At 48.2% G+C, this 26,869-nt stretch overlaps 3 protein-coding genes and 1 long non-coding RNA gene across 24 annotated transcripts in view; 2 read left to right on the top strand and 2 right to left on the bottom strand.

Annotated features, from left to right (window-relative positions):
- Positions 1–15,878, top strand: part of PTK2 (protein tyrosine kinase 2) — a 187,424-nt gene extending 171,546 nt beyond the window's left edge. For 12 of the 21 annotated variants that reach the window (XM_062570682.1, XM_062570680.1, XM_062570681.1 and 9 more), the window contains 8 exons: positions 775–912; positions 1,890–2,021; positions 6,901–7,014; positions 9,595–9,634; positions 10,387–10,496; positions 13,364–13,519; positions 13,666–13,746; positions 14,604–15,878. In XM_062570682.1, the coding sequence (XP_062426666.1) occupies positions 775–912; positions 1,890–2,021; positions 6,901–7,014; positions 9,595–9,634; positions 10,387–10,496; positions 13,364–13,519; positions 13,666–13,746; positions 14,604–14,816 (984 nt within the window). In that variant the 3' untranslated portion in view covers positions 14,817–15,878. The remainder of the gene's footprint in view (positions 1–774; positions 913–1,889; positions 2,022–6,900; positions 7,015–9,594; positions 9,635–10,386; positions 10,497–13,363; positions 13,520–13,665; positions 13,747–14,603) is intronic. The other 9 variants (XM_062570687.1, XM_062570684.1, XM_062570685.1 and 6 more) reach the window with 3 other exon arrangements.
- A 1,384-nt stretch (positions 15,879–17,262) lies between these two features.
- On the bottom strand, positions 17,263–18,558 carry RPLP1 (ribosomal protein lateral stalk subunit P1). Its single transcript, XM_062570693.1, has 4 exons — positions 18,387–18,558; positions 18,129–18,203; positions 17,895–18,009; positions 17,263–17,383 (listed from the first exon to the last, which is right to left on the bottom strand). The coding sequence occupies exons 1-4, from the start codon at positions 18,456–18,458 to the stop codon at positions 17,304–17,306; spliced, it is 342 nt and encodes a 113-aa protein (XP_062426677.1). The 5' UTR covers positions 18,459–18,558; the 3' UTR covers positions 17,263–17,303.
- A 3,525-nt stretch (positions 18,559–22,083) lies between these two features.
- On the bottom strand, positions 22,084–23,006 carry LOC134137559 (uncharacterized). The gene is made up of 3 exons (XR_009957726.1): positions 22,927–23,006; positions 22,440–22,590; positions 22,084–22,348 (listed from the first exon to the last, which is right to left on the bottom strand). It is a non-coding gene; the product is annotated as an uncharacterized LOC134137559 (long non-coding RNA).
- A 3,694-nt stretch (positions 23,007–26,700) lies between these two features.
- The window catches only part of AGO2 (argonaute RISC catalytic component 2), a 54,586-nt gene continuing 54,417 nt past the window's right edge, over positions 26,701–26,869 (top strand). The window contains exon 1 of the mRNA XM_062570669.1: positions 26,701–26,840. Within this exon, the coding sequence (XP_062426653.1) occupies positions 26,810–26,840 (31 nt within the window). The 5' untranslated portion in view covers positions 26,701–26,809. The remainder of the gene's footprint in view (positions 26,841–26,869) is intronic.

The raw sequence follows: 26,869 nt of genomic DNA, 5'->3' as shown, positions 1-26,869 counted from the left end.
TCTCCGTCGAACCCGCGTGGAGCCCGGCGGGTTCGCTCCGGGCGGCGGGCGTTCCCGCCGAAGCACGCCGACGCGCGTTAGGGCGTTCTTGCGTTTGCGGAAGCAGCGCGCCCTGTGCTCGCAGGCTTTGCTTTTGTCCCTACCGCTACCGACAACGTTTAAAGCACAAGTTAGCGCTGGAAGTGCTTTAAGCGTTCTTGGGTTTGCCCAGAGCTGCGGCCGTAGACAGCAGGCTCGGCTGAGGGTGTCCGGGGCTCTGTTTCGCCGGGGTGGAGGAGGTTTTCCTTGCTTTAACAAGAGCGCTTCGGGGCCGTGCAGCTGAGCGCAGCGACAGCCTGCTGCCGCTCGAGCCTCGGGCTCGTCGCCCGCCCGGGGGGGACGTTTCCGCACGGCCCCGCGCGTGTCAGCCCGCACGAGCTCCACGTCCGTAACTCAGAAATGCCTCCGCCGGGATATTTCTGCTCCTCAAAGGACTTTGATCCTCTTGACTGCAGAGGTTAGAAAGCGCTTTGCAGTGCTGCTCCTGGGCTCGGCGTCCTCAGATAGCACAAGGGTTGGAGAAAGGGTTTCTGTGTGTGTCACGTTTTGGCTTGGCTCCTTCCGGTGTCGCTCGCCCTCCTCCCTCCCAGGGACTGCCCGCGTTGAGTCACTTCTGCGCTCTCCTGTTGCTCCCTCGACAGGGGAACTGAACTGCTAAACCTGGAGATGCACAGGGCATAGGAATACAGCTTCTTTTTTTTTTCTTTTTTTTTTTTTTTTCTTTTTCTCCCAAAGGTGTCTGGCTACCCGGGCTCTCACGGGATACCCGCCATGGCAGGCAGCATTTACCCTGGGCAGGCTTCTCTCCTGGAGCAAACAGAGTCCTGGAACCATCGGCCTCAAGAAATATCCGCGTGGCAACCAAACATGGAGGTATTGTGGACCAGCGCATCTCCTGTTGCACACTGTCCACTAAATGCACTTTATTATTGTTACTTTGCTATATCTGGAGATTGCTCTAGGAAGATGAAGCACATTTGTCTGGGAGTATTTTTGATTGTTTTTTTAATTCTTTGATTGCAGTGGGATGGGAGTTGGAACTGAATTCAGCTCTTTTTGAACCAAAATCTCATACGTGAGGTTGGGTGTAAAGTTTTTGTACTCTTTACACTGATACTTGAGGAAGTTATTACTGCTTAGCATCTTAACCTAGACATTGAGGCTAAATTGCAAACATTTTAAGTCTATTAAAAGAAGGCGCTCCTGAAACTTGTTTCTGTTAATAGAGGAGGGAACATTTGTGATAATATGGTCCACAAAACTCTTCTTGAGTTGTATTCCTTCTAGGTGCTTTTCAGCCTCTCGGGTTGCATAATGGTGCAAGGAACATCAAGTTATTTAGTTCTCTGTCCAATCCTTTCTTTTTTTTTCCAATTCTCTTCCAACATTTTTCACTTTTTGAAAAGTATTTTCATTATATGCCTTCCAAGTACTGGCTAAAATTGAAAAAGGTACTTGTTTGGATAAAAAAAAAAAGCGTCTTGCAGTTCTAGCAACTGGATTGTTGTGTTGTTGCTCAAGACCAAGAAAATGAATTTGATAAATGGTTTTGTTGTCCTACTTGAGTGGAGTACAAAGTATGGAGTGACAGTGTTATTGGAAGACAAAACAGAATTTCTCAAATCTTTTTGGTTCCAGTGATTAGGAACAAGGCAGTTAAAATGTAGCAGTGGGAAAGAGTTTCTTGTGATTATCTGCTTCAGTTCATGAGGAGATCAGGAGCTCTGCTTGACCACTCTTGTATGTTTGGGCTTTTTTCAGATCCATTCTTTTATAATCTGTAAGATACTGCAGCTGTTTATGCAGATTTCCAGTAGTTGTGAGACTGAACAAATCTAACTGTTTTGTAGGATTCAGGCACTTTGGACATACGAGGAATGGGACAGGTTCTTCCCACACATCTCATGGAGGAGAGATTGATACGACAACAGCAAGAGATGGAAGAAGATCAGCGCTGGCTTGAAAAAGAGGAGCGATTCCTGGTAATGCTTTGCTTTGTAGCGCTCCTTAATTCATTCTGACGTTTTTATAAAAGGTTGCTAAGACTGATCATTTCTATAAATGAGAGCAATTACTCAACAAGTAAGCCGGTACCAAAATGTAGATTTGGAAACAGAATTCAAAAGAAGCGTTCAGCTAGTAAGCAAATCTTTATTATAAATATCTTGAACAGCTGGATTTTTTTGTGAGTCTGGCTTTATTCACATGAATATTTATGTATACGAAGTTGTGGGTACAATTCTGTGGCAGTCTGGAGATTGCCTCGGTTTATTTTGCTTAAGGAGATAGAGCTGTGCCTGTTCTACCCCCTAAAAAAACGTGCCTGTAGTAAGATCTGTAAACAGAGACACATTAGTGGGAAGAGGTAGTTTAAAAGAGTGGATGAGAATAATCTCTCTCTAAGGGAAAAAGCTCTGAGTACTACCAAGGAGGAGGATGAGGAAATGCATTGGTAACGGAACCTTTTATTTCCATTTCTCTGCAATTTTATGTTTTCTTCGTGTCAGTGCCATTGATGTGTCTTTCGGGGTTCAACTCTGGCTTCCCAGTTGTCAAAATTCAAGTTCTGTGTTCAAATTCTTCCCGAGACTTTCTGATGGCCACAGATACGGCACAGGATGGCAGTAACATGTTATTCCGCATGGGCTCCTGCTGGGGAGCCGGTGGTGCATGAGCCTCACTTGCTGGGTGGAATAATTCACGGTGGTTTGTTATGGGTTATGACAAACATCTGTCGTAAGTTTGATCTTGTGTTTTTATCCAGGTTCCTAGCTGTATCTCAAGGAATGTTTGTTCTGGAAGTGTTTTTTTAATGTTGTGTATGGCTAGAAGACATGGTTGTGTGAACGCATGGTGCCATGGGTTTGTTGCAGGAGGTGAGCTTGCATGAACACGCGGTGTAGTTAAAGCCGAGGATGGTGACAGCAGGATAAATGTCTCCAGCTGCGGGGTGGTGACTGAGAGACGGGCTCCGGGGTGCCGCAGTCAGGATGCTGCTCTTCCTTAGAGGAAGCAGGAGCTTGTTGGTTATCTCTGGGCTTGCAGTACAGTTTGAGCGTAAGTTTGGAAAGATTTCCTGAGTTTCCGTTCCATGTTAGCCTTCACTGCGGCTTCACTGCGTCTCTCCCGCCGCCCCCTCCCAGAGGAACGCTCGCCCTGAGAACGGGAGCAGTCCTACAGCTGTTGAGCTTCACAGAGCTGCGTTTGGTTGATGGAAACCCTTCAGGGGTGAAAGGCAGAAAACGGGAATAGTTTCTGTGGGCATAAACATGAATTTATATGGGCAAAGTGAGGATTTAGAATGAGTAGGTGACTTCAGTACTTTTTCTTTCCCCTCTAGCATTTGGACCGTAGGGGCTTTGGGGTTTGTATTTGAATGCCTATTACAGACTGGATATGTCAAAGGAAACTGTTCAATTCCTAGGTGGGTATTTCAATTTTCTAGCTTTAGCCATGAAGAACTCAAGGCGACAGGAAGAAGTAACAGTCATTGGACTGTTTGCTTTTCTTCTTAGGCACAAATAGTGTTAAAAGCATCTTTTATGTGTATGCTTATTTTGATTCTGATTTGGAACAGTGCAGAGAAGTAAAGGTTCTCTCTAAATTACTCACTTCTCTTTGAAGTGAATAATCTGCCTCCGGCTGAGACTGTTTTCAGCAGTCGTCATGGGGAGCCGCTCTCGGAGGCTGTGCAGATCTCCTGGAGATATCTGTCATTTCCACGTGAGACTCCAAACACAGGTCTGGAGTAGAAATAATCTAAATGTATCCAAAAAGAAATAGTCTAAAGATTACACACGCTCATGTGCTCTCAGTCCCTGCCCTGTGTCTGGTGGTGAAGGAATGACGGTTCTTTTCTGGGACTTCCCTGGTCTGACTGCAGGTGGAGGAGGAGAGGCAGCTCGTGGACTCAGAGTCCTGTTCCTGCCCCGCACTTGCTTTGACAGGTTTCCAGGTATTTTTCCTTCTCAGCACAGCAAAAGATAGAGAGAGCCGAGCCAGATTTTAATTTTTAACTTACGTAACACTGCAGTGTCGCAGTCTCAGTTTTAAACAGGCTGCTTTTGACAGCAGATCCATCTACACTGTCTTCGGGCTTGACCTCATACCTCACTTCTGCTGTTGAGATTTGGCTGCTTGGGAGAGCAGTGCTGAATCATTTAATGTGAGACACCGCGATGAGAAGAAAAATCCTCCGTGGGGTTTCTGTTAGTACAACCGTTGTTTCGCCCGAGTGATGCCAGCTTGCTCGTGACTCAAAATTTATTGCTGCTTCTGCACTGAAAAAATACCGCTCCAAACATGCCAGTACAAGTGTAAGCAGCACTGCTGCCGTGTTGGCTGGAAGAGACACCCCGGCTCAAGGATTAAATTGCAGTGGCACTGGAAGGAAAATTTGCCAGCGCTCAGATAGGCTGATGCCATCTGCGTAAGCAGCTTGCCTAAAGCTGCTCTTTGGAGAACATGTAACTAGTCAACGCTTGGAAGAAACGCTGTGTGCAAGCTGCAGTCCATACAACCTCCAGAATGCGGGAATTCGCCTCGAAAGGGAAGAAAGCAAATGGCTCACTCTGGTCCAGGAGCGTCACGGGAAGCTCCCAGAGAAAAACAGATCTGTGGTTTAAAAACTTGACGAGTGAAGAACTGCTAAAATTTAAACAGAGCCATATTTACCCAGTGGAAGGTGAGAAGAGACTTGGAAAATATAAGTTTTTGGTTGATGGGTGGGATTTTTTGTGCGCCTTCCCCACCACGGCCTGACTCCCTTCCCGTCCCCCCGTCCCCCCCCCCCCCGTTGGTAAGGAGGGGGTGTTGCACACTAGTTTGGCAGTTTAATGGACTTAATTTGCAGACTCTCATGTGGTCTTGATAGTTGTGCTTTGGGTATCAGTGTCTCCATGAAGGGGACAGGGAAAACCTGTGATTGATTCGGTTAAAGAGGAAGCTGAAAGGAAACCGGAGTGTTACTGCACTTCAAGCCTGGTACGGGTACCTGCAGAAGGTGATCTCTGACCAAGGCGAGTGGAAGCAGAGGGATAAGATGGCTCCTCATGAACATGTTAAACCTACCAAGTGGAAGTCACTCTGCCCTTGTACGTAAGGACTCTTGCTGTTCAGGTTTTTCAGTGATTTAGTCCTGTGGACTCAGATTTTCACTGAATCACAGAGTGGTTGAGGTTGCAAGGGACCTCTGGAGATCATCTAGTCCAACCTCCCTGCTCAAGCAGGGTCACCTAGAGCATGGTAGACAGGGTTGCATCCAGGCAGGCCTTGAAGATCTCCAGAGAAGGAGACTCCACAACCTCTCTGGGCAACCTGGTCCAGTGCTCCGTCACTCTCACAGGGAAGAAATTCCCCCTCACGGTCAGGTGGAACTTCCCGTGGTTCAGTTTGTGCCCGTTGCCTCTTGTCCTATCACATGGCACCACTGGCCCATCACATTTGTCATTTATATCCTGCCTAAAATGATACTCAGGAATTATCAGAAGAAACTAATGAAGATCTTGTTCTGCACCTTTTCCCGAGTTGTTTCTTCGATCATGTGGATATTTCCTCCTCCAAAAACAAAATTTGCTAGGAGTGCAACACTTCCCAGTCACAAACAGCCTCTCCACCGCTGGCACTTGCAGCTCATGATGACTCAAGGTTTGGCCCGTTCAGGGTATTTTAATAGATAGTTTGGCCCAAAAGGAGACTCATCTGTAACCAAAGGTAGGAGACGAGTAGCACGGACGGTGCCAGGGGGACGTGATGGGACTGCAATCAGTTGGCTTCACAGAGGTCGTGGGAAAGTGTCTGTGTGTCTTTTTAGGGTGTAATGTAGGAAAGTTAGTGATTTTTGTCCTGTAGCTTTTTGCAATCTAGGTTGAGAATCTGTGGCTAATGGTCCCTGGATGTTTTGCAGAATGATTTTCTTCTTTGGGGTTTTTTAATGAGCTCTCTCCCCACATATATTTAATTTTCAGCTTGAGCCTTTCTTTTGTGGCTGTGTTGACGGTACCGGACATTGTTTTAATCTATATAAAGCAAGCACATAATGCACATGCCTTTTAGTAATTTCTCAGCAGACAGAACAATGTTGTATTAAGAAATTTATAGTCCTTCCCCGCGATAGGCTTAGAAGAAATAACTTGCATAGTTTCCTTATCGTGTTTGGTTTGGATTTTTTTCTGAAATTCCCACATAGTTGTGGTTTGTATTTGTCCTATTTTAACACTGAGAACTGCAATTCAACTGTAATTGATGTGAGCTGTTGCTAAAATAAGAGTTTAATTTTTAGCCTGAGAAAATCCCACCAAGACATTATAATTTGGCATGTCATGAGAATACCAAGACGTGCACGTTCTTTTATTTGTGAAGGACCAGAAATACTGGAAATAAAATAGATTTTGTTCCAGTATGTCAACATGCACATCCTGTCTGAAAAGTCCTCTGGATGTTTCCAGGGATCTCAGATGCAAGACTGTTTTATTACAGGGGGAAAAAAAAAATCATTTACTCTTCCAGGGTTTTGATTTTCTGCAAGATTGAACTAAAAGACAATTCCTCCCCAAAATAGGTACCTGTAATGAATATAACAGGAAGTGCAAAAGCTTTTGCTCAAACTTGCAGTTTAGTTTAGCCTAGATGGTGCTTTTTTTTTGAGCAGCACGATGCTATGCAAGGCAATCGGTGAAGAGCGATAAATAAATTCCTAGAATTCTTAGATCGTTGAGCTGGAGACCCTGAAGATCAAAGAGTCTCTCGCTGTTTCCAAAGACTTTTGGCACTTTTTGTAGATTTTTAATCTACAATCCCGAGGCCGCGGAAAGAGCCGCAGCGACGGGCGCCCGAAACGTCTCCTTTCCTCTTGTGTTGCAGAAACCCGACGTGCGGCTCTCCAGGGGCAGCATCGACCGAGAGGACGGCGGTCTCCAGGGCCCGGTACGTGCGCGCGGGAGCTTCCCGGCTGCCGGCGGTTGCTCCGCTTTCCTGGTAGGACGTGTTTGATCCCGGGAGACAAGTTAAAGTTTTTGCTAAATGTTGCTGCTACGATTACCGGCTGGGTCGGGACGGAGCTTGTTCAGGCAGCAGTTTCGGGGCTCTGGGATTGTTTTTTCTTTTTTTTTCTTGTAGAAGCCGCTGCTGAAATAGATACCAGACTGTTCCCACAAACACGTTGCGATTATTTTTAGGTGTCTCTGTGATACATAGCCGGGCCTTTTCTTTAAAAATCTAGAGAGTTTCTCAAACTTTTGTCAACAGGAAGCGCAATTAAAATAACTTATGCAGTTGTTTAAATAGCTGAAGGGTTTTCTTATAAAGAATGCAAATGTTACTGCTGTACGACCCAGAAATGTGTCTGGGGCGAATGAGCCGCTGTGAAACGAGAGGCATAAACCCCAGGGCCGTTCGTTTGCTGCCAGACGACAGCTGTGGCTGTGCGCGTCTTCCGGGCTTAACTCACGTCTGGTTAAATGAAAACGATTCTCCGGGTGTTTGGTTACCGCTGGAATCGCTGAATCACGCCGCCTGGAGACGGGATTGGGCTGGAGGCGGCGGCGGCGGCGATGGAGACCTGACGGCTGCCCTCTTCCTCGTCTTCAGCCACCACCTTTGAAGCGTTTCTCTGAAATCGGTATTTTAAATTCACTTTCCTAGTTAGTCTGGAACGCAGCCGTGGAGTCCGGGTTCGGCTTCAATATTGATTTACTGCCTGAGCAATTTAGGGCAATGACACGCTGTGGCAGAGGCGCTAGAGAGTTTTTGGTGTTTGGAAGCTGCTGAGATCCCTCCATGCACGAACTTGGAAAGCGCTTTAGCTGGTGCTACGTCCTTGCTCTCACTGAACCATTATATAACAGTAACTAGTGTTACCACGTCTCGTGCTGCGCTAGGGGAAGTTACCTGGAGATGCCGAAGTCGTGGCCAAGGATGACGTTGGGTGGCTGTTGGTGGCAGTGGGCTTGAAGAGCGGCTTCTTGCAGCAGGCTAGTTTGCTGCGCTGCTGCTTGGCTTCATCCTGACTGCCCAGGTCTAGTCCGCATCGGAGCTCGTGCTGGGACTGATGACGGAGCCGGCAGAAAGCAATTGGTTTTCCCGACCACGGGGCAGCTGTAGACCAGCAGGTGGGCCGGCGGGTGTCTGAGACACTGGCTGGTAGCAGAAGAACCACAGGAGCTTTGGAGCTTTGATTTCTACTCCTTGTTCCTGAAGGGGCATTTTTATTTCTCAAGTCTGCAGCTACCAACGTGGAGTAGGCAGGTTGAACGTGCTCCCGTCTTTGTAGCCGTCACATTTCTGCTCAGAAGCGCCAAGCTGATAGAATATCCAGTGTCCTTCAAGTTTGTTAGTGGAAAGATGATCCAGTTGTCAAGACGTGAACTTTTCTGCTCAGGCCTGAGGGACTCTGGCAGACTTGCTGCGTGCTGTTGGCCCCTCGCTTGCCGTTCCTGCAGTTGTCAACTGTCTAAAACCAAAATTAGGTGCCTATGGAATTAGGAGCTATGGATAGGAAGGGTACTGCTCTTGTCCCTATTACTTGGATATGGTTTTGAAAATACAAAGAGAATGTGAAAAGGGCCAAAAACAATTGCTTAAAGGATCCGAGAAGAAAGTTAATGAATTAACATTCTTAGGCAATGATTTATGATACCATTATCGAGAGCTGAAGATGAATATGAGTGAATACTATGCTTTTCTAGCATAAAAAATGAATTCTAATTTGTCTGAATATCATCTTCAGTGTTGAAAAAGCAGCATCTTGGGGTCTGCTGCAAAGGAATGTTCTGACTGCACAGAAAATGATCTTTATCTTATTAATAAATGCCTTGATGAAATGTTTTGCTACTAGACCATTACATTTTAGCTTCCTTCAGGGTTTTACTCTGCAGTGGAAGCTCCTTTGTGCAGATGCGTTTGCATAAAGTGTGACTCTTTGGATTACAGTGTCTCTTCTGACCCAGCAGCTTGTTGTACGTGAAGTATTAGTTTGGTTGCGACTAAACAGATTTTCATCTGTCTTGGCATGAAAATTGTATAACTGTAATTATCAAAGAAAGTTACTTGAAGACATCATTAAATACTTCCAAGTGAATGTGCAGATTGACCTTGATTTAGAGCTACACAATAAAGACAAGAAGCAAAACGGCTTAAAAGCCTGTTCACGTTACGGAGACGGTTCGGCAGTGCAGAAATACCTCCGTCTTCTACTTGTTCCACCACAACGTCCTCTTCGGCACCGTGACTTACCAGTTTGAGGTCTGCATAAAGAGCAAAAACGACTGCGAACATGCCAGCACATTTGACTAATGGTGGTATCACCATTTATCACCATATTTATCCTTGCAAGCATAAATTTTTCATAACATAGGCGGAGGCCAGGACCGCTGTGAAGACTATAAAATAAATGAAAATATTTTCTTGCTGTGAAAATAGCTAATGGTGGCAAATGGGGAAGTATTTTCAAATGTTGGAAAACATGCTGAGAACTGTCTGCTCGTAGTGCTTAAGATGATACTAATGAAAGTTTTGAGCACTCCAATAACCAGTTTAAATGTATATTTTATCTTACAGACCGGTAACCAGCACATATATCAGCCTGTGGGTAAACCAGGTAAGCAGCAAATTCCTGTATTGTCCCTTGAGGCCTTGATTACAAGTCTTCTAGCCACAGTAGTGAACAAAGGTTTGCGGCGGTATTTTCACACGAGGGATGGATTCGGTTCCGGGTGAAAATCACTGCCCGGGGTGTTTCGGTGAGCTCTGTGTGCTCGAGTTTCCACTGCAGTCACCAGGGATTTGCTCAGCAAAGCCCCGAAAGTGTTTCATCAGCAGCCAGCGTAGAGGAAGCTGAGTCACTCCGTAGGACTCCGTGGCGTGCGGAGTTCAGACGCGTAAAACCCAGGTAGACACCTGAATTTAGGTTTCTCAGTCTCAAACCTGAATCACGTCTAAGATTTCTGCCGTGAAGCCGTCCAGTTCAGAGGGGCAGGGCACGTGCGGCACTCGGTTCTCGCGCTGCAGAGCGCTGAACGCTTCTCGGGTCCGGGCTGGCCGTGCCGAGCGGCGGCGGGGCCCCGCAGAGGCGTTCGTGCGGTGCCGTGCCCAAACGGGCACGTCCTCCTAAGCGTCGCGGGGCTTGGTGAGTTCCACGAGCCTTTTCGTCTCTGCAGTTCTTGAGGTGAAACACGGACAAAAGCGTAGTTAGCGCAGGCGCGTTTTTTGGTAAGACACGTGACTGCGTTAAGATCTGCATCTGCTGTGCCAGTGCGGTAAAGCACCGTTAGAGCGATGGCAGGCCAGAATCGCGCCGGCGCGGCTGATCCGTTGGTCCTCGAAACCGCAGACTGGGTTTTTTTTGGTAAGCAGATCATGCAGCTCCGCCAAAGAAGCCTCCGCGGCCTGGAGCCCCCAGCCACCTGGGCAGCCTGGCGAGCCTCAGCAGCCCCGTGGACAGCTACAACGAAGGGGTGAAGGTACAGCAGCCGCGCGATAGCTTTCAGGAAATGTCCCGTTGCCCCTCAGAGGTTAACTTGCCCTGCAGCGGGGAGACCGCGGAAAGCAGAAGCAGCTCAACTGCCCAACCGGCTGCGCAGTCGTGGGTCAGACGTACGCGGGCCCTCGGCAGCAGATCAGCGAGACGTGGCCGATCGGCGACGCTCCAGCAAGCGCCTGCTGCAGCGTCAAGGCCCCTAAAGCCCTGCGGCCTCTGGGGAGGAGAGGGAATGGTGCGGTCCCGGCGGTGCGCCCGCGTGGGGGACGCGATAGGCGCTTGGAAACGCTTTCCAGTTTGTTGTAGAGAGGCAGTAGCACCGAGAAGGGAACTCTGGGGAGCTCTCTAGCGGAGAGGTGCTGCGGGGAGCTGTAACACACGCTGTGCCGGGTCCCCCGAGCAGCAGTCGGTGTACGAAAGAGCTGGATTCGGTGTCGGCACAGATACGGTGGGACGTGACACTAATTTTAGGGAGCTTAAGCAAGTACAGCAAAAAAATCCACTTCATCTGACCACAGAATTCAAAAGTAGCCGTCAGAGCTGATCTTTCAGCCACCGCCTCGGTCTCGCTCTTGCTCTTCTGTTTTTGGCTTATCTGAATGTTTGAGAATCAGCACAAATAGACAGCAGTGGCTGGGTTATTTATTGCAAACTGGTGCCAGGGCTTTTCAAGCTGCCAAGCCTCAGAAAATGTAAAAAGCAGCAGCAGATGCATTACTAAAGTTACAAAATGCAGATATCCGTATTCTGAAACGTTAGGACCTACCCGTAGGGATTGAGTGGGTTGGGTATAATCCCTCCGGAATTGGTCCTTAGTGGCCCTTAACCACGACCGCAGTTAGTCATCGTGGACAGGAGCTGCATGGTTAGATGACTTCACGTTTCCTCTCATGGGTTTAAAAAAAAACGAGCAGGATGAAGACGGTGTTTTCTTGGTCTCTAGAGTAACAGATTGGTTGTGTAAAGGGCCCCGGGTTTCCCAGGACAGGCGGTTTCCCCCCGTTGCAAAGGCCCTCTCCTCCGTTGGCCGCTCTGCTGCTTGCCTGACCGGCTTGTTGCTGTGAAGCTTTGCATGATCTCTTCCCCCCGCGGCTGGTGAGGTGCAAGCATGGGCGCATGGCGAGCTCCGCGGGCCGCAGCCGCTTGTCAGCGCCCTGCGCTTGCCTGGCGGGGGGCCACGAGCTAACACGACTGCCCGTGCTCTCGGGGGCACCTTTTTTTGCTGCAGGCTTTTAACTGGTCTCTTATTGCTACACGTGGTTTGGTTTGGTTTGGTTATTCATTTGTTTCTCCTGCTGAGTTTTATTAATACTGTTTTTCTTTTTTTCCTCCTTTTGGTAAATTTCTTTAACCTTCCCCCACGTTCTGCTCAACCGTAGCCGTGGAGGGTAAGCAGTGCGCGAGCGCGCGTGTACGTGCCCTGGGCCAACCTGTCTTTGCATGCGACTTTGCGAGATAACTCCTTAACGCCTTGATCGGGGAAGCCACTGGGACCCACAGCCCTTCCCCACCGATCTGAGCGGTTCTGACGCTTGTTTGCCTGAAGCGTTTTCTGATCAAACACTCGATTGAAATTGCGTCACGGTGGGATGCGGCAGAATGGACTCGCCGTGCACAAAATCCTGCGCTCCTTCCTCAGGCAAAGTTTCCTCCAAGTGTTGTACAGCCTCAGCAGGGCAGCATCTCCGGTGCTCCCTAGGAGTTAAAAACCCTTCCAGTGGAGGTGCTCGAACCAGTGCTGGTCTGCCTGCTCGCCTGCAAGTGGGCGTTTGCAGGGTGTAGTGAGGGCTCTGCCAAAGAAAGGAGAGTTTTTTAATTGTATCCTTCAAATGGCTTGTGCTGTAGCAGACTCCTGCTTTGGAAAAGAACCTGCCCAGTCCAAATCGTTGGTTTTTCTGCGACCTGCAGTCTCACACTTCTGGTGAAACGTGCCTGTAAGCAGGAGCAGTAGCACCAGCCCGCAGCAACCCGCTTTGGTGGGCTGCAGCGCTGGGAGCTGGTCGCGGTCCGACAGGCCGGACTGCAGCTGCATCACCAGCTGGAAACGGGCAAGTTCTTCACCAACTTCTCCCACTGAGCACTTGCTTGGAGCAGTCATGCTGAAGAGCTGCTAGGAGGCTTGAAGCTTCGCAGCTCAAGAGCAGAGCTACCGAGGGTTTTAGAGGAAATGAAGTTTTCCGAGTTTGTTTCTTTTCTGACCAGGAGAATTTCAGCCTGTCTTGGATTTAACTGTAGCCAGGACCACCTTGGTGGAAGTTTTGCTTGAGTAAGGACTACAGGATTTTTAGCCTATTGGCATTTTTCTAACATGTTGGAAACGAACTGTATGAAAATGTTCTGTGCTTTCCACCTGTGACACCGTTTTTGTTAATTTGCTGTGCGTTTTCACTAACAAAACACCCGAGAACGTGCGCTGCGATGTTCTCTCTTTCCTGTACCCGTGTGTTAAGTGAGTCCCTTGGCGTTGTTTTAGAGCACAAAACAACTTTCCCGAACAAGGGACCTGATGGCCCGTTGTCTTAGCAATGAAACTTGCCCCTCGGTAGTGAACCGCTTAGACGCAGATTTGTAGTGCAAGTACCCTGCTCCTCGTTCTGCCAGTCCTTTCCTTCTGCACTGTGGGAGTTGCACTGGAAGCTCTTCAAAGAACTGGTGGAAAGTTCTTCAGCGTCACGTCCCGGCCGGGCTCAGTCAGAAGAGCGGAAGGGAATTTCCTTCCGCTCCGAGAGCGGGCGTGCGCGGCCGGGGACCCGGCGGGTGGGAGGGCTGCTCACAAGGCGGCGAGGCCGGGAAGTTGCCGAGCCCCATCTGCTGGGGACCCGAGGCTGAGCAACCTCCCTCCGCTTCCAGATCCAGCCGCAGGAGATCAGCCCTCCTCCTACCGCCAACCTGGACCGCTCCAACGACAAAGTCTACGAGAACGTGACGGGGCTGGTGAAAGCTGTCATAGAAATGTCCAGTAAAATACAGCCTGCTCCGCCAGAGGAGTACGTGCCCATGGTAAAGGTAGGGAGTCCAGGGTAATTCCTGCGTGCGGCTGGTGGACTTAAACCAAACAACGTGCTCCTGGGAGCGGTGATGGAATCGGAAAGCGGTGATGTGTGTCATTGGGCTGTCCTCTGTCAAATTTATTTATTTTTTTTTTTCCTTAGGAGGTTGGCTTGGCGCTAAGAACTTTACTGGCGACAGTGGATGAGACCCTGCCAGTGCTTCCTGCGAGCACCCACCGAGAGGTACGTAGAGCTCCGCTGACGCCAGGCTCACGCGCTGAGTTTCAGGCTGTCCTCCGGCAGCACAACTGTCTGGATGGGTTTTGGCTTTCCTAAAATGTGGAAATCAGTGTTCCAATTCAGGGACACCATCTGGGAATTAATTCTTACTGCAAGTTTAAGCTTCCATTAAACTACAGCTCGCACGCAAGGTCATGAAACACTTAATTGAGCGTAGCTGAGTGTAGCTGGAAGCATTTGCTGAGAAAATAACCCCTAGAAATTTGGTTCTAAATGAGAACTGACTGACTGAGATCTGTCAGTGAAGCTCCTGGGGATTAACATTTTCCCTCTAAACCCTGAATGAGTGGGATGAGGAGGAGGCTCGAGAGTGAGTCTTTAAATACGCTCTTAGGGAATCATCCCAACTTAGCTGATGCGGTTCTGCTGAGCAAGCTGTACCTTGCTTCTTGTCCTCTTGTATTTTTACTGCTGTAGAGCTATTAAAAAATAAAAACAGGAGCTGGAAGGCTAGGACAAAGTGTTAACGTTTGGACTCGGGATAAATCCAGTCCTAGGGATCAGGGTCTCAGCACTGTTAGCAGCGGGTGGCCGACAGCTCTTCGTCTCCGTGGAGCTGGTAATCGGGGCAGAGCAGCGAGCACAGGAATTGCGTCCGCTCCACGTAGCCTCCAGAGAACTTGCCTCAGCTTCAGTCCCAAGCAGGACTTTGCGAGATAAGTCCTCAGTCATACCCAGTGTCGGCGCGAGGTGATGCTCGTGCTCAGGAGGGTGGATGGGGCCGCCGCGCCGGTCGTGCCGCTGCTGGCAGCGCCGCGCTCGCAGCCGTCTGCCCGCCTGACCGCGCGTTGCTTTTGCAGATCGAGATGGCCCAGAAGCTGCTGAACTCCGACCTGGCCGAACTCATCAACAAGATGAAGCTGGCGCAGCAGTACGTGATGACCAGCCTGCAGCAAGAGTACAAAAAGCAAATGCTCACGGCTGCTCACGCGCTGGCTGTGGACGCCAAAAACTTGCTGGACGTTATCGATCAAGCCAGACTGAAAATGATCGGTCAGTCGAGACCGCATTAAATCCCGAGGGGAGAGCACCCTCGTTCGGTTCGAGAGCTCTGCTTGCGAAAGGATGTTGTTTCGCCTTCCACCAGCAGCGAGGGTTCGCCCAGCGCAGTCCTGGCTTTCCAGCGACTCTTGCTTCAGCAGACCTGACGCGGACGGCTGTTGCCTCTCTCTCCCCCTCTCTCGTTACAGAAGCTCGACAAGGTTTTTATCGGAAAGCCAAGCTGGGATTCCACAAGCGGCGTTATTTATCGCAGGATGACGTCTGTACGGAAGCCCTTGGGAAATGACGGCCACGGAGCGCGGTTAACGTCCCCGCCGTTGCACGGGACACGCTTAGCCTGCAGCCGCCGCAGGGTCGCCGTCCCGGAGCCGGCGCGTCGGCGGCGATATTGTGAAGTGAAGAATTCTGGGAAACCTCAGGGCTGAGAATTCTTGCCCACAGTATATGAACTATCCAGACTGGAATTTTTTTTTTATTAGAACACTTACGTCGCAATATGCTAATCACAATTTACAGAGAAAGAAGATAAAAAAAGCTATATTTTCAAGACTTCGGTCATTTCAAGACAAACTAAAGCCCTCGTCATTTTCCTGCCTTTTCCTTTTCCGTGGATGTGTGAAGCATTTGTTTGGAAACTAGCTGTAGAACACAACTGAAAACTGTCGTGTCTCTCCTTCACCAGAATAACGTGCCAGTTCTTTTGTAGCAATGTTATTTTCCTTGGAAGCAAAAATGCTGCTTTGTACCAGAGCAATTCAGAGCCGCATTTAGAGGAGTTCTGTAACCATTCACGTTCTCCATTTTTATATAATTTATAAAGAAAGATTAAAGCCATGTTGGATATTTTAAACCCACTGTAGTTAACTAACCCATCTTTTTGTCTATCTTGCCTGGGAGGAGTTACAGTAGAGCAGTGTAATTAGATTTTCCTTGGTTTTCCAGTTACACCATCTGTTCTGTTAAAATAAAAACCACACTCCCTTTTTGCTGTTGAGGGATATAAATTATTCTCAGGAAGAATATAATGAACTGTACAGTTACTTTGACCTATTAAAAAGGTGTTACCAGTGAAACTCTGGCTATAACATGTATTTTGTATGTGGTATGTGTGCACACCTCAGAAAATGCTCTAGGTGACCCTGCTGAGCAGGGAGGTTGGACTAGATGATCTCCAGAGGTCCCTTCCAACCTTACTGATTCTGTGAAAGAGCACTGAGTCTGATTTATCCCCCTACCCAGTCCCCCGAACTCTGAAGAATTGACTGAAACACAGGCTTAAAAAGCAACAGCGAGCATCCAAGGAAGAAAACCAAGGTTTACATTATCTCCCCAAAACCCACAGCTTTCCTGTAAATACACAAACAGAACTAGCTGAAGAACATCACTTGGTGCCTAACTGCCACTGCTGTCACTTGTTACACTCCTTTAGCCACCTAGAATCAATTTTCCTAGAGGAAGGTTTAAAAAAAGGGATGGGGGGAAGGCAGAGAGTCTGACCGAGGTATCGGATCAGCTCGACAGCTGCAGCCTTTGCTCCAGGAAGCCATCCATGCCTCCCAGAAAAACATGGAAGCCAGGGGGAACGTAGTGCAAAACACTCAATGTGGAATAAGCCTACAGAATTTTGGAGTCCCTCCTCTTGCAAAATCAGAACATTCTACTAAGGTTAATATAGACATTGAAAGATGGAGCGAGCTGGGGCTCCGCTGCTCTGGAGAGGCCCTGCTCACGGGCGCTCGTACTGCAGACTCTTCACTCTGATCAGATGCAGTTCCACCAGCTTCATGCTCACCCTTCACTGCAGAGAGGCTCCCTGACTATTTTTCTAAGAGCTGTAACAAGCTAAGCAGTTAAGTACCTTGTAGATCCTAGGCTTGGCTGCAGGCCAAGAGCCTGAAGCCATCCGAGACTTTGTTAGCTTTTAAATCATATGTAACCATGAATAAATAGTAATACAATTTATCCCTTGACCAGGGCTTTTAGCACAGAATTACAGCATTTTCCCCAGGCTTAAGCTCCAGTCCCCTCGAGGGTAAAGGGTATTTAAGCCCTGCCATGGCCCAGCCCTTTCAGCTGCTCCTGAACAGGTTCAGTTACCTGCTGCTAGAACTGCAGTGCTGCTAATGACCACGAGATGCTGCAGCTTCAGCAGGAGGCTGCAGCAGAAGTGGTTCCTGGCTGCTGCATGGACAAGCAGCAGCACCCTGTTAAACAGGACCGCAGCCCACCCTCCCTGCGCTTCTTCCTTTATTCATAAACCGTGAAGGCAGCGAGAGCTCTAAGTGTCACAGGCGCAGCGCGCTGCCAGCGCTCAGTACCACTGCCTGGCAGGAGTTGTAGAGCTCCGCACTGACAGGCGGAACGAAAGCAGCTTTGGTAGCTCCAGGTCACACGCCAGTCCTCCATCCACTCCCTTCCACATGCATCATCCTTATTTTACATACAGATATAAAAAGGTACACTTAAGTGTTCTTTATTACAGACATGTACAAAACTAATTAGTCAAAAAGACCAAAGCCCATGTCATCATCAGATTCCTCTGATTCTTCTTTCTTTTCTTCTTCTTTCTTCTCCTCAGCTAGAAAAGGAGGAAATAGTCAGGATTTTTTTCATTTTCTTAGGTCACAAAAGTCACTATTCAGTACCAGTAACTACAGAAGACTTTCTACATAAAGGCCATACCATAAGGAAACAAAGCCTGTACAATCAGAACAAGCCAATCTAATGGCCCAAGGAGACTCTTGTTTCCATTCCTGGAAACTGTTTTATGCCTTTAAGCAGTATACAAATGCAGTTAAACTCTCCCTTTTCCCAATATCTTATCAGATCTGTACAGCTTTACAAAGCACATCTCCTCTCTCTAGGCATCACATCGAGGAACTGATGATACAGAAAGTTCCCACTTGATTCCGAGGTAACGCTAGCCCTGCCCACTGACTGAAATTCCAGCCTCTCTAACGTTAAAGGCCTGCTTTGCTCCTGAACACCTACGTGCAGCTCAAACCACCTGCAAGATTTACAAGGTGAGAGCCGGTTAGCAAGCTTCTTGCAAATAAACGTCGCTGCCTCCGACACCGGGGCCCACTTACCCGGGGCAGCACCGCCGGCAGGAGCGGCGCCACCAGCGGGAGCGGCTGCCGCTGGAGCTCCGCCGCCAGCTCCCACGTTGCAAATGAGGCTCCCGATGTCGATGTTCGCCAGCGCCTGGGAAAAGCAAACACGCAGAAAGCCTCGCTGGATGAGGCCGCGAGAAGCGGGGCCGCGGCGGCCCGGCGCCCTGCCTCACGCTTCCCCCGCCGCGGGCGCCGCAACGCGCCGCCTACCTTCGCGAAGAGGCCCGGCCAGAAGGGCTCCACGTTCACTCCGGCCGCCTTGATGAGCGCGTTGATCTTGTCCTCCTGCAACGAGAGCAGCGCTGAGGCGCGGCGCGGGCCGCTCCGGGGGCGGCCGTTAAACGGCCGCCGCGCGCGCCGCCCCCCGCTCAGGAGCGGCCGTTAAACGGCCGCCGCGCGCCGCCGGCCACGCCGCGCGCCGCCGCCGCCATCTTACGAGGGCGGACGGGCGGGCGGGCGCGCACTCACCGTGACGGTGACCTCGTCGTCGTGCAGGATGAGCGCGGAGTAGATGCAGGCGAGCTCGGAGACGGAGGCCATGGCGGGGCCGCGGTGCTGGTCGCCGGCGTGGGACGGCCTTAGCTTCAGCTGAAGGACACAGCACCTTGGGCCGCCACTGAGGAAAGAGGGCGCGGGCGCGTGGGGGGGTCCTATAAGAGCGTCCTGAGCCAATGGCCTGCTGCGGAAGGCGAGACGTCACAGAGCCGTCAGCGCCGCCGCCCAACCCGCGAGCGGCAGGACGGCGCCGGCCAATGCCGTAAGGGGACGCTCTGCCAATCGCAGCGCGGCGGGGCACGACAGGAGGGAGCGCGGCAGCGGCGCCATGGCGGCGGCCCGGCCCGGCCGCGCGGCGCCGTGCGGCTGCTCCCGCCGCAGTCAGCGCGGAAATTAACGCCTGGCGTTGGCTTTACGGCTTTATCGCAGCGGCTTTTGCGTCAGCAAAAACGAGCCCCGCGTAGTTTCATTGCCGCACCCAGCGAGGAAGCGCGAAATAGAGTCCGAAAATAAGAGGCTGAAAGTTCCCGCCTTATCCCGGGCGGCCCCGTTGCGGCCCGAGCGCCTGCGGGGGTCCGGCGGCTTCGCCGAGGCAAGCGGGCAGCGACTGCTGCCCCGCCGGCCGCGCCGCTGGTCGCTGCCCGGCGTGCGTGCGGGCCGGCGCCGGGCCGGGGCGCGGCCCGTGCCCGCGGAGCGCCGCTGCTGCAGCTCGTCGGTCGCCCCGCTGTCGGCTGAGGCCCCCTCAAACCGCGGTTCAGACACCGGGAACCAAGGGGGGGGGGTGTTTCTAGAAACATGACACAAAGCATCGCTAAATTACCATTTGATGCTTCTTGCTGCTGGAGGTGACAAATGCAGAGTGTTGCAGCGCTTAACTTCTTGCTTCTTAACCCTATTAGTGGAGTCAGTGCTAATTAAGCACTTTTAGGCTCCCTGTAAAATGCACAGGGCAAATTCACAAGAGAGATTCACAGTAGCCACCCTCTGAGCAGGCAGCTGCTTTGCTAAACAACAGGAAATCCCAACGAGAAGGTTGTCCTGCATGCTGCGTGATTCGAAGTGGCAGATAAAAGCATCCTTTCATGCGGAGGTAACACCCTGGACCCCTCTTTCAGCACGAGGGGCCCGAGGATGTTTTCACACGTGACTCCGATGACGGACAGAGTGGGTCTGCTCTCCCCACGCCCCCCCCCCGCACCGGCAAGTGCGGCACTGGCAGATAGGCCAGCAAGATGAGTTGCCTCAAAACTGGCAAGACATAAAGACTGTTTTTCAGTCAAATGAGTTTGTAGACTTGATTTATTGTCTAGTTGCACAAGTTTAACCAGTACCAGTGTGAATATATCCCAATTTAATTATACAGTCAGAATTCACAGAACACATTCTTAGCTTTTTCTTTTCTTTCTTTTAGGAGGACAAGGGAAGGAAAGGGGTATATGGTCATGTGTTTGGCAGTGCACACTGAAGAGACTTTGCAGTGAAAACGGCCCAGGAGACAAGTAACAGAAATGGTATGGGGGAAAAAAAAGAGAGAGAGAAAAAAAAGAAAAAAGAAAAAAGAAAATACAGACTTATTAAGCGAGACCAGTCATAATTTGCTTATAAAGGAAGTTCATATGCAGGCTATAACTGTTCCAGATTATGTGCAGCACTACTGATCAGGAAGCAGAACCTGGAGTTTCTTTAAGAACATCAATATTGCAGAGGAATTTCTTTATGTGCACCGTGGGAAACGTACAACTTGTGAACAGGCTAAAAAGAAACCTGCAGGAGACACACTTCAAATGAGAAGGATTCCCCCCGAGCGGATCCCACACCAGACTGCATTTACGTATGTAGGGGAAGGAACTGAAGAATGAGTTGCCTAAGCAGAGGGAAGCAAGAGGAACTACAAATTGCTAATGTAGGATGCCTAATAAAGGCCATGAGCCTTTATTAGAACAACTCAAAGACGTGCTCAGATACCTATTACTTTGTGTCTAAAAGTGCTGCCAGGTAAGAAACCACAGTGATCCAAAATATACTTGCTCCAAGAACATCCTGCACTGGATGGAAAGTAACCCTAAATGCCTTAAATATTGTCCCTGTGCAACCTTCCATCAAGATGCAGAGTTAAAAATAAATTATTAAAGCTTAAACGTGACATTCACATGAGCTTAGGCTTTGTTTAGTAAAGATATTAATTAGATGAGATTTGCCTACATCCTTGCTTCATGGCTGTCTCACTACATTTATTGAGTGACACTGATGTGGCTGATCTGGAGGGGCTCAGGATAAAGTTATGATGAAAATGGATCACTGTAATAACAGAGATAAAGAACAGTTTTTACTGCTTCCCAAAGCTTTTAAGCTTAGCTAGCCTGTCATGATTGCTGGTTAGTAGGGTCTAATCAGACCAGAATGAGGTCTAGGAATTCGCAGCAGTACATTCTTTGTTGGTTTTGACCCTGCAACTGTCCATACTTTGTACAATCCACTTAACACATACACATCCCCCCCGCCCCACACACACGCACGCGCGCGTGCTTAGGGACTTGGAGATTGCTGTGATTGCTTAGGAAACTGATACATCACACTAATTTTTAAATTTATAACAAAGCTTTGCTAGACTGGCATTCAATAAGAAAATACAATAATAATTAGTTTTCACAATCGTTATCACTGCATAGTCATTTTTACACATCATCCGTCACATGTACAAAGCAGTCAGTCCTTAACACTTTCACCCTAAATTAGCTGTGAGAACACACCGCTACAGAGCTGAGGCTGTATAGTTAGAGCACAACTGTGGTCCTCAGTAGGCAAAGTGGCCAAACACAGGAGCTCTTCGCTGAGTGGAACAGACCCTTCTCTTGCCCTAGCCTGCCAATTTGGGCATTTTATCTTTTTGTAACATATGCTGCATTAGTGTGCTTATGTTTTGGTTCAAATGAGCTAGCGTTAAAGTCTGCTTAACGTGCTTTTGCTTTAGGGGTGCTACAAACCCACGCTGCAGCTACACCACTAGTTCAGTGCAGCTTGACAAGAGAAAGGGCTGCTTTCAGGTGCCCGGCCTGTATGCAAGCATATCTTATTCTTATTTACCCAAATCATTCTAGGGTTCTAGAAAAATTTATTACCCTGTGACTTGATACTGAGGTAGTAAGAATAAGTAAGAAAGACAGGTGAAATAGCAGCACTGTACATCTGCTGCTTGAAACCAGTATTTCAAGATGTGGAATAACACAGGAGTTAGAAGCTTAGCCAGGTATAAGACCAGCAAGTAAGAAAGTAAGTATTGCCTACCTCCCCCTGCTCCAAGAATGACAGAAGACTGCTCAGCTGAAAAAAGACACCCTTCCTAAAAGACAAACAAACAAACAAAATCAGATTATCTTAACTTCTAGATAGGCTTCAGGTCACCCAGAATCACTTGTTTCTTCTGTATAGTCTCATGGTTTCCTTAAACAGTCACTGTATGACACTGAAGAGCCTCAGCAGTAGCCAAACCCTTTCTAGGCTGTCTCACTTGCTACTGCCCACCTTGATCTCGTCATACTTTTGTTAATGTCAGTCTGCTGTTGTCATCTTGTTCAGACAGTCCAATTTATTCACTAGCCCTAGGAGGATGCTACTCCAGCTATGCAAGCTTTATCTCCTGTTTTCAGCAATTAGCAACACTAATGAACTTCAGTTGTTGCTTGTGATGCCAGCTCCCTTACCCAAGGGCACCTGGTAAAGTCTGTCTGACTTCTAAGAGGGGGAAGGTGCTGGTAGCTATCAAGTTGCCCAGTTTTCTGTTTATTGCTATTTAGAGCTACCATTTACCTACTGTTAGCCAAGATAGTCCTTCCTTCCTGCAGCTGTTTTTCGGTAAAGATACCAATTTCTTCTTTGCATGGTTGGATTTTAGGACATGTTGCGTTTAACTGTGCCATGCCATCTGGTGGGTTTTCCTAGAATTTGAGAAAGCACCTGGAGATCATTAAATCGATTTTTCAAAATTTGTTCAAGAGCAGCTTTAGGTGCAGTATCTGCTCCTCTTACCATTTTTGGAAAGAACTTTTTTTCTTTGAGTTTTTTTTTCTGTGTTTTGTACTTGCTGATAGCTAGATTCAAATCCAAGAAGCATTCTTATGCCTGAGTTCATGGCTGGAGTGGGAAGCCCATCTCAGAAACCTGTGCGGATGGTAGGCCACTAGCAGAAAAATAGAATAAAAGCGTATTACTATTGTAATGATCAGTGCACAGCGCGCATCCCCAATAGGTGGTGCTGTATCTTTTTCATAGCATTTAATTTTTGTATTATTGGACTTGATCACCTAGGAAGGTGAGTTTTTCTTGAGTGAATTTAAGTTAGTAATCTAGTAACAATAACTTTTTTTTTTAATGTGTTACCTTTCATTTGGCAAGGGAACTTAAGTATGTCATTTTAGCCTAGTGGTTAGTTCAGTCACCTGGGTGTAGGGAGGCAACATTAGGTTCTGATACCTCTACTGCAGATTATTATTTTACTGATCATTGATTTACTCACAAGTAAGCAGTCCTTGGAGAAGAGCTCACAACCCCCGGAGGCTATCTACCGTGTGAAAACATTAGATGGTAGAATTATGGTCATTTTCCCTTATGTTCTGCTCTCATTCATTTTCTGTTATTATGCAAAGCAGGATACAGAATATGTGAGAAATCTAATACATTACATTTAATACAAGTTTGAATCCTCTCAGAGTCACAAATCAAATCTGCATAATCTTTCTTCAAGTAAAATTTCTTATCATTTAACATTATTAACAATGTCTAACAGATGCTCATAAAATGTGGTTTTAAAATTTATTCAGTTTAAAAAGGGGAGGGTTGTTACTTAGTGAAATAAATGTACATTTTCTCATCAGAAGAAAAAACATATATTCTGCCGCTAGACTATTTGTATGCAAAATATTTATCCCAGATTGCCTCTGCTGATATAAGTCATTTTTAAAGCTGTTCATAAATACCATCTTGTCTTCCAAAATGACTAAAAGATTCTTGTTTTTTCCAAAAACAAAGATTCCTTCTATGGCAGATACCAGTTCTGTGAAATTTCAACTGTAAATCCAGCAGTTATGGTAGGGTATTGTGGCCAATACTCAGACAGATCTTTCTTTCTTTAAAGAAAAGCATTTTTGAATGTTTGAATGTTTTAGCAATTCTTCTAATACTACTGTGTAACTGTTAATATAGTGCATAAGGAGCATGCACATAAGAATGCTTTTATAGAATTTGCAGACCACATTGGCCTCAAATCTTCTCAGAAACTGGTGTATTTTTTAGTGAAATTGCCTGGTAAAGTGTAATTAGTTTTCAGTGTGCTCCGAAACATCAGTTGTCAGGTGTAATGAATAAGAGAAAGCATTAGAAGTAGAACAAGGTGCCAGGCCCAAAGTGATTGTGTGCCATGTTACTGCAAGATGAAGGTAGAAAAGAGCTGTAACTCTTTCCTTTCCTCGACACACAGAAAAGCTGCTCAAGGTGCAGAGTAGAATGAAAATAGCCTGAAGGAAAAACGGGACTTGTCTATATGAGAAAACAGTACTTAAATAAAATTATTTAACCAATTTACTCTTTAACTGATTGTGCAAGTCTGCAGTCATGTATACACAGCGATATGCCCTTCTGCTTATAAAGTTCCAAATCTGCAAAAATCAGCGCTGAATCAATATGAGTATATTGCAGTCTAGGATGTTCCAGGTATTAATTGCTGTTTTCAGGATCTATATTTTCCAGGTAATTTCTGAAATCAATTGCAGAGTATCCCCTTATCTTCACTATCTTGTGAAACCTTCTGCTATATTTCACCTCTCTTTTGTTGCTTTTTAGCTTGTGCTGTTTTCAAACTGCTAGCAGATACAATCATGAGTACATTTTTTTTGTTTTGAAGCCATGTGAGGTGTTAGATGAAGTTCCACGTGGATATATCCCTTTGGCATGTAAGCTTCACTGACCATTGCTTTCACACCAATATATGCAGAACGATGTAGAAAGGTGAGACAGGACGATATCTGTTTATAGAACTAAAGGTTGGAGAGGGCCTTGTACCAGTGTGAGCAGGTCTTCCTTCACCTGGAAAAATACAATGCAGTAATTGTTGCTCCTGTCCGTGTTGCAGGTTTGAAAGTTGTGAATGTTATCATGGAGGTTAGTTTGACTGCTACTAGCTGAGGGGACCAAATTAGGCAATCCTAGATTATTGATGTTTTTGCAAATAAAAGTTATGTTGTTTTTTGGAGGGGACCCATGCATTGGTGGTCCCCCTCTCCCTCCCCCCCCCCCCCCCCCGGAACTGCCTTCGGCATTATAATTAGGATTGTAACTTCTCCATGATCCCTACTTTCAATAGAGCATTTTTGAAAAACCTTTCAGTGAATTTTCATGCTCTCTTGTCCTTAAATGCAGAAGACCTAACAGGCATGGTACAACACATGTTAAAGAGAGTTACTGTCTTCCTAATCAGAAGAAACAGAAGAGATTGGTTTAAATATAATACCAAAAACTTTGATGCTGGTATAAGGGCTGCATGATTTCCCACTGTCACCTCTGCATTTAGTACTGTCTAATATGGCAGAAAGACCAGAGTTGCTTCAGATTACTCTCTTTTGGCTCGTTGTTTTGGGGGATGTTTTTTTTTCTGTTTCCAGCCTCTGGTAAGACTATTTAGCATAAACAAGGAATTAATGGTGTTTATTCAGAAATCTATCCAAATCCTCAGAGGGGACAACAGCAACCCCTTTGACAGCTCCCTTGGTCATCTTCAAAGTCTGTCTTTATAATTTTGCTGCAGTTTCTTGGCTAAGAACTAATTTTGACTCATGATTTTGTCCTTTATTTGTTCAGTTACCAGTAAATCTTAACTTTCTGGCAACTAGAGGAGCCTGGAAGGCAGGCAAATCCATAATCACTTCACTGGGAAGTCTAGTGGTGACAATGGTTTTAGGAGCAGTACGCTTGAAAGGAAAGCGGAGCTCAGAACAGAGAACCTTGACTATCCATCAATATGACAGAAAGGGAAGAGTGAACATACAGCTGATGTAACTCTGGAATCGTGAGATGCTTCTGTAGAGCTTCAGATATGAAGGAAGTGAAGGCGGATATTAATTGGCTTGACTGACCACACAGGCACTATGTTCACCTTGTGCTTTAGCAGATAGTAAATACTGAGGTAATTCAGTTGACTTTGAAGGGGCATTACTGTCCTGGGATGCACCCTTTCCAGGTTTTTTAAGAGGCTTTTTTCATCTAAATGAAATAATTAGGGCTGGTGAACGACGCTATGGATCATAGGTGCTATCTTCTACTTCTATAACTAACGCTTTCTGCTGGAAGTGAGTCTCATTAGCTTGCCCTTTCCATCCTTAGCAGGTTTAAGAATTTTATTCCTACTTTCTCCTCTTGAAAGGAAGACATACCATTGGGGTAATTTCAAAAGGATGATGACTCCTGAAGGAATCACCAGCATCATCACTGCTGTCTCCAAGTCTCAGCGTGTCATTTCACATTATAGAAATGGCTGGGTGTATTAAACTTATGGCCAGAGATTATCTTGTTGTATAATACACTTAGGTACGAGATCACAGATGCATTTCATACGTATGACAAAAAGTGGATGTGGTCCGAGATACACGAGGTGAGCGATGTGAAGTTTTCACAGCAGCGTTGCTCCTGTCTCATGAGGCTTCAGGAAGGAAGAAGTGAGAGAATTAAATCCAATTTTCAAGTAAGCAGGGCATTTGCAACCAGCCGATACATATACCAATGCCACTCTATTACCCCTTTCGCACGTGCGTAACCGGGCAGACTGCCTTAACGGGGAGGTAGCGGCGAGGGAGCTCGAGGTACTCGGTAACTTCCGAGCTCTCGGGGAAAGGCAGGTCTCCAGCAGTCCCGGCTGCAGCACAGGCTTCCTCTGAGCTTGACCGATGATGATGATGCACCTGCCCGAGGCAGAGGCTTGAAAGCCGAAAGCGAGCCCCGGCCGGCGGCTCCCGGGCCTAGCGAGGCGCCGCTCACACCCAGCGGAGGGAACTCGTGCTGGGCGGGCGGGAGGGAGCGAGCGGCGCTGAGGCGGCGGCGCCGCTTCCCGCCGCCCCGGGGCCGCGCAGGGAGGCGGTGGCGGCGGGCGGGGCGCCCCCGCCCCGTGACCCCGCCGCTCCTCCCCGCGCCCCGGGGCCGCCGAGTAACCCGGGTTCCCGGCGCCGGCCCGGCCCTCCTCCTCCTCCCTCCCGCCCCGTCTCTTTCTCTTTTCCGCCCTCCCTTTCCTCCTCCTCCGCCGACGGCGTAGCCGGGGCTCGGGCTCGCTGCCTCCTCCCCCTTCCCTCCCCTCGAGCTGCCGCCGCGCTAGGGACCCGGAGAGAGGCGCCGCCTCCGCCGCCGCACACGGAGACATGTACCCGGGAGCCACCTCCGCCGGACCCGGTGAGGCTCCGGCTTCTTCGTCCCTTCTC

The sequence above is a fragment of the Rhea pennata genome, chromosome 2, assembly GCF_028389875.1.
Source record: "Rhea pennata isolate bPtePen1 chromosome 2, bPtePen1.pri, whole genome shotgun sequence".
In the NCBI taxonomy this organism is placed as follows: domain Eukaryota; kingdom Metazoa; phylum Chordata; class Aves; order Rheiformes; family Rheidae; genus Rhea; species Rhea pennata.
The sequence above is the reverse complement of the archived record's forward strand: the minus strand, read 5'-3'. Positions and strand labels throughout refer to the sequence as shown.

What these genes read in the sequence shown, in the direction of transcription:
- RPLP1 (XM_062570693.1), bottom strand. Translation starts at nt 18,458, where the DNA reads ATGGCCTCCGTCTCCGAGCTCGCCTGCATCTACTCCGCGCTCATCCTG. An exon ending in ACGACGAGGTCACCGTCACG is followed by an intron (nt 18,204 to 18,386) that starts GTGAGTGCGCGC and finishes CTCTCGTTGCAG; the next exon opens with GAGGACAAGATCAACGCGCT. An exon ending in GGCCGGGCCTCTTCGCGAAG is followed by an intron (nt 18,010 to 18,128) that starts GTAGGCGGCGCG and finishes TGCTTTTCCCAG; the next exon opens with GCGCTGGCGAACATCGACAT.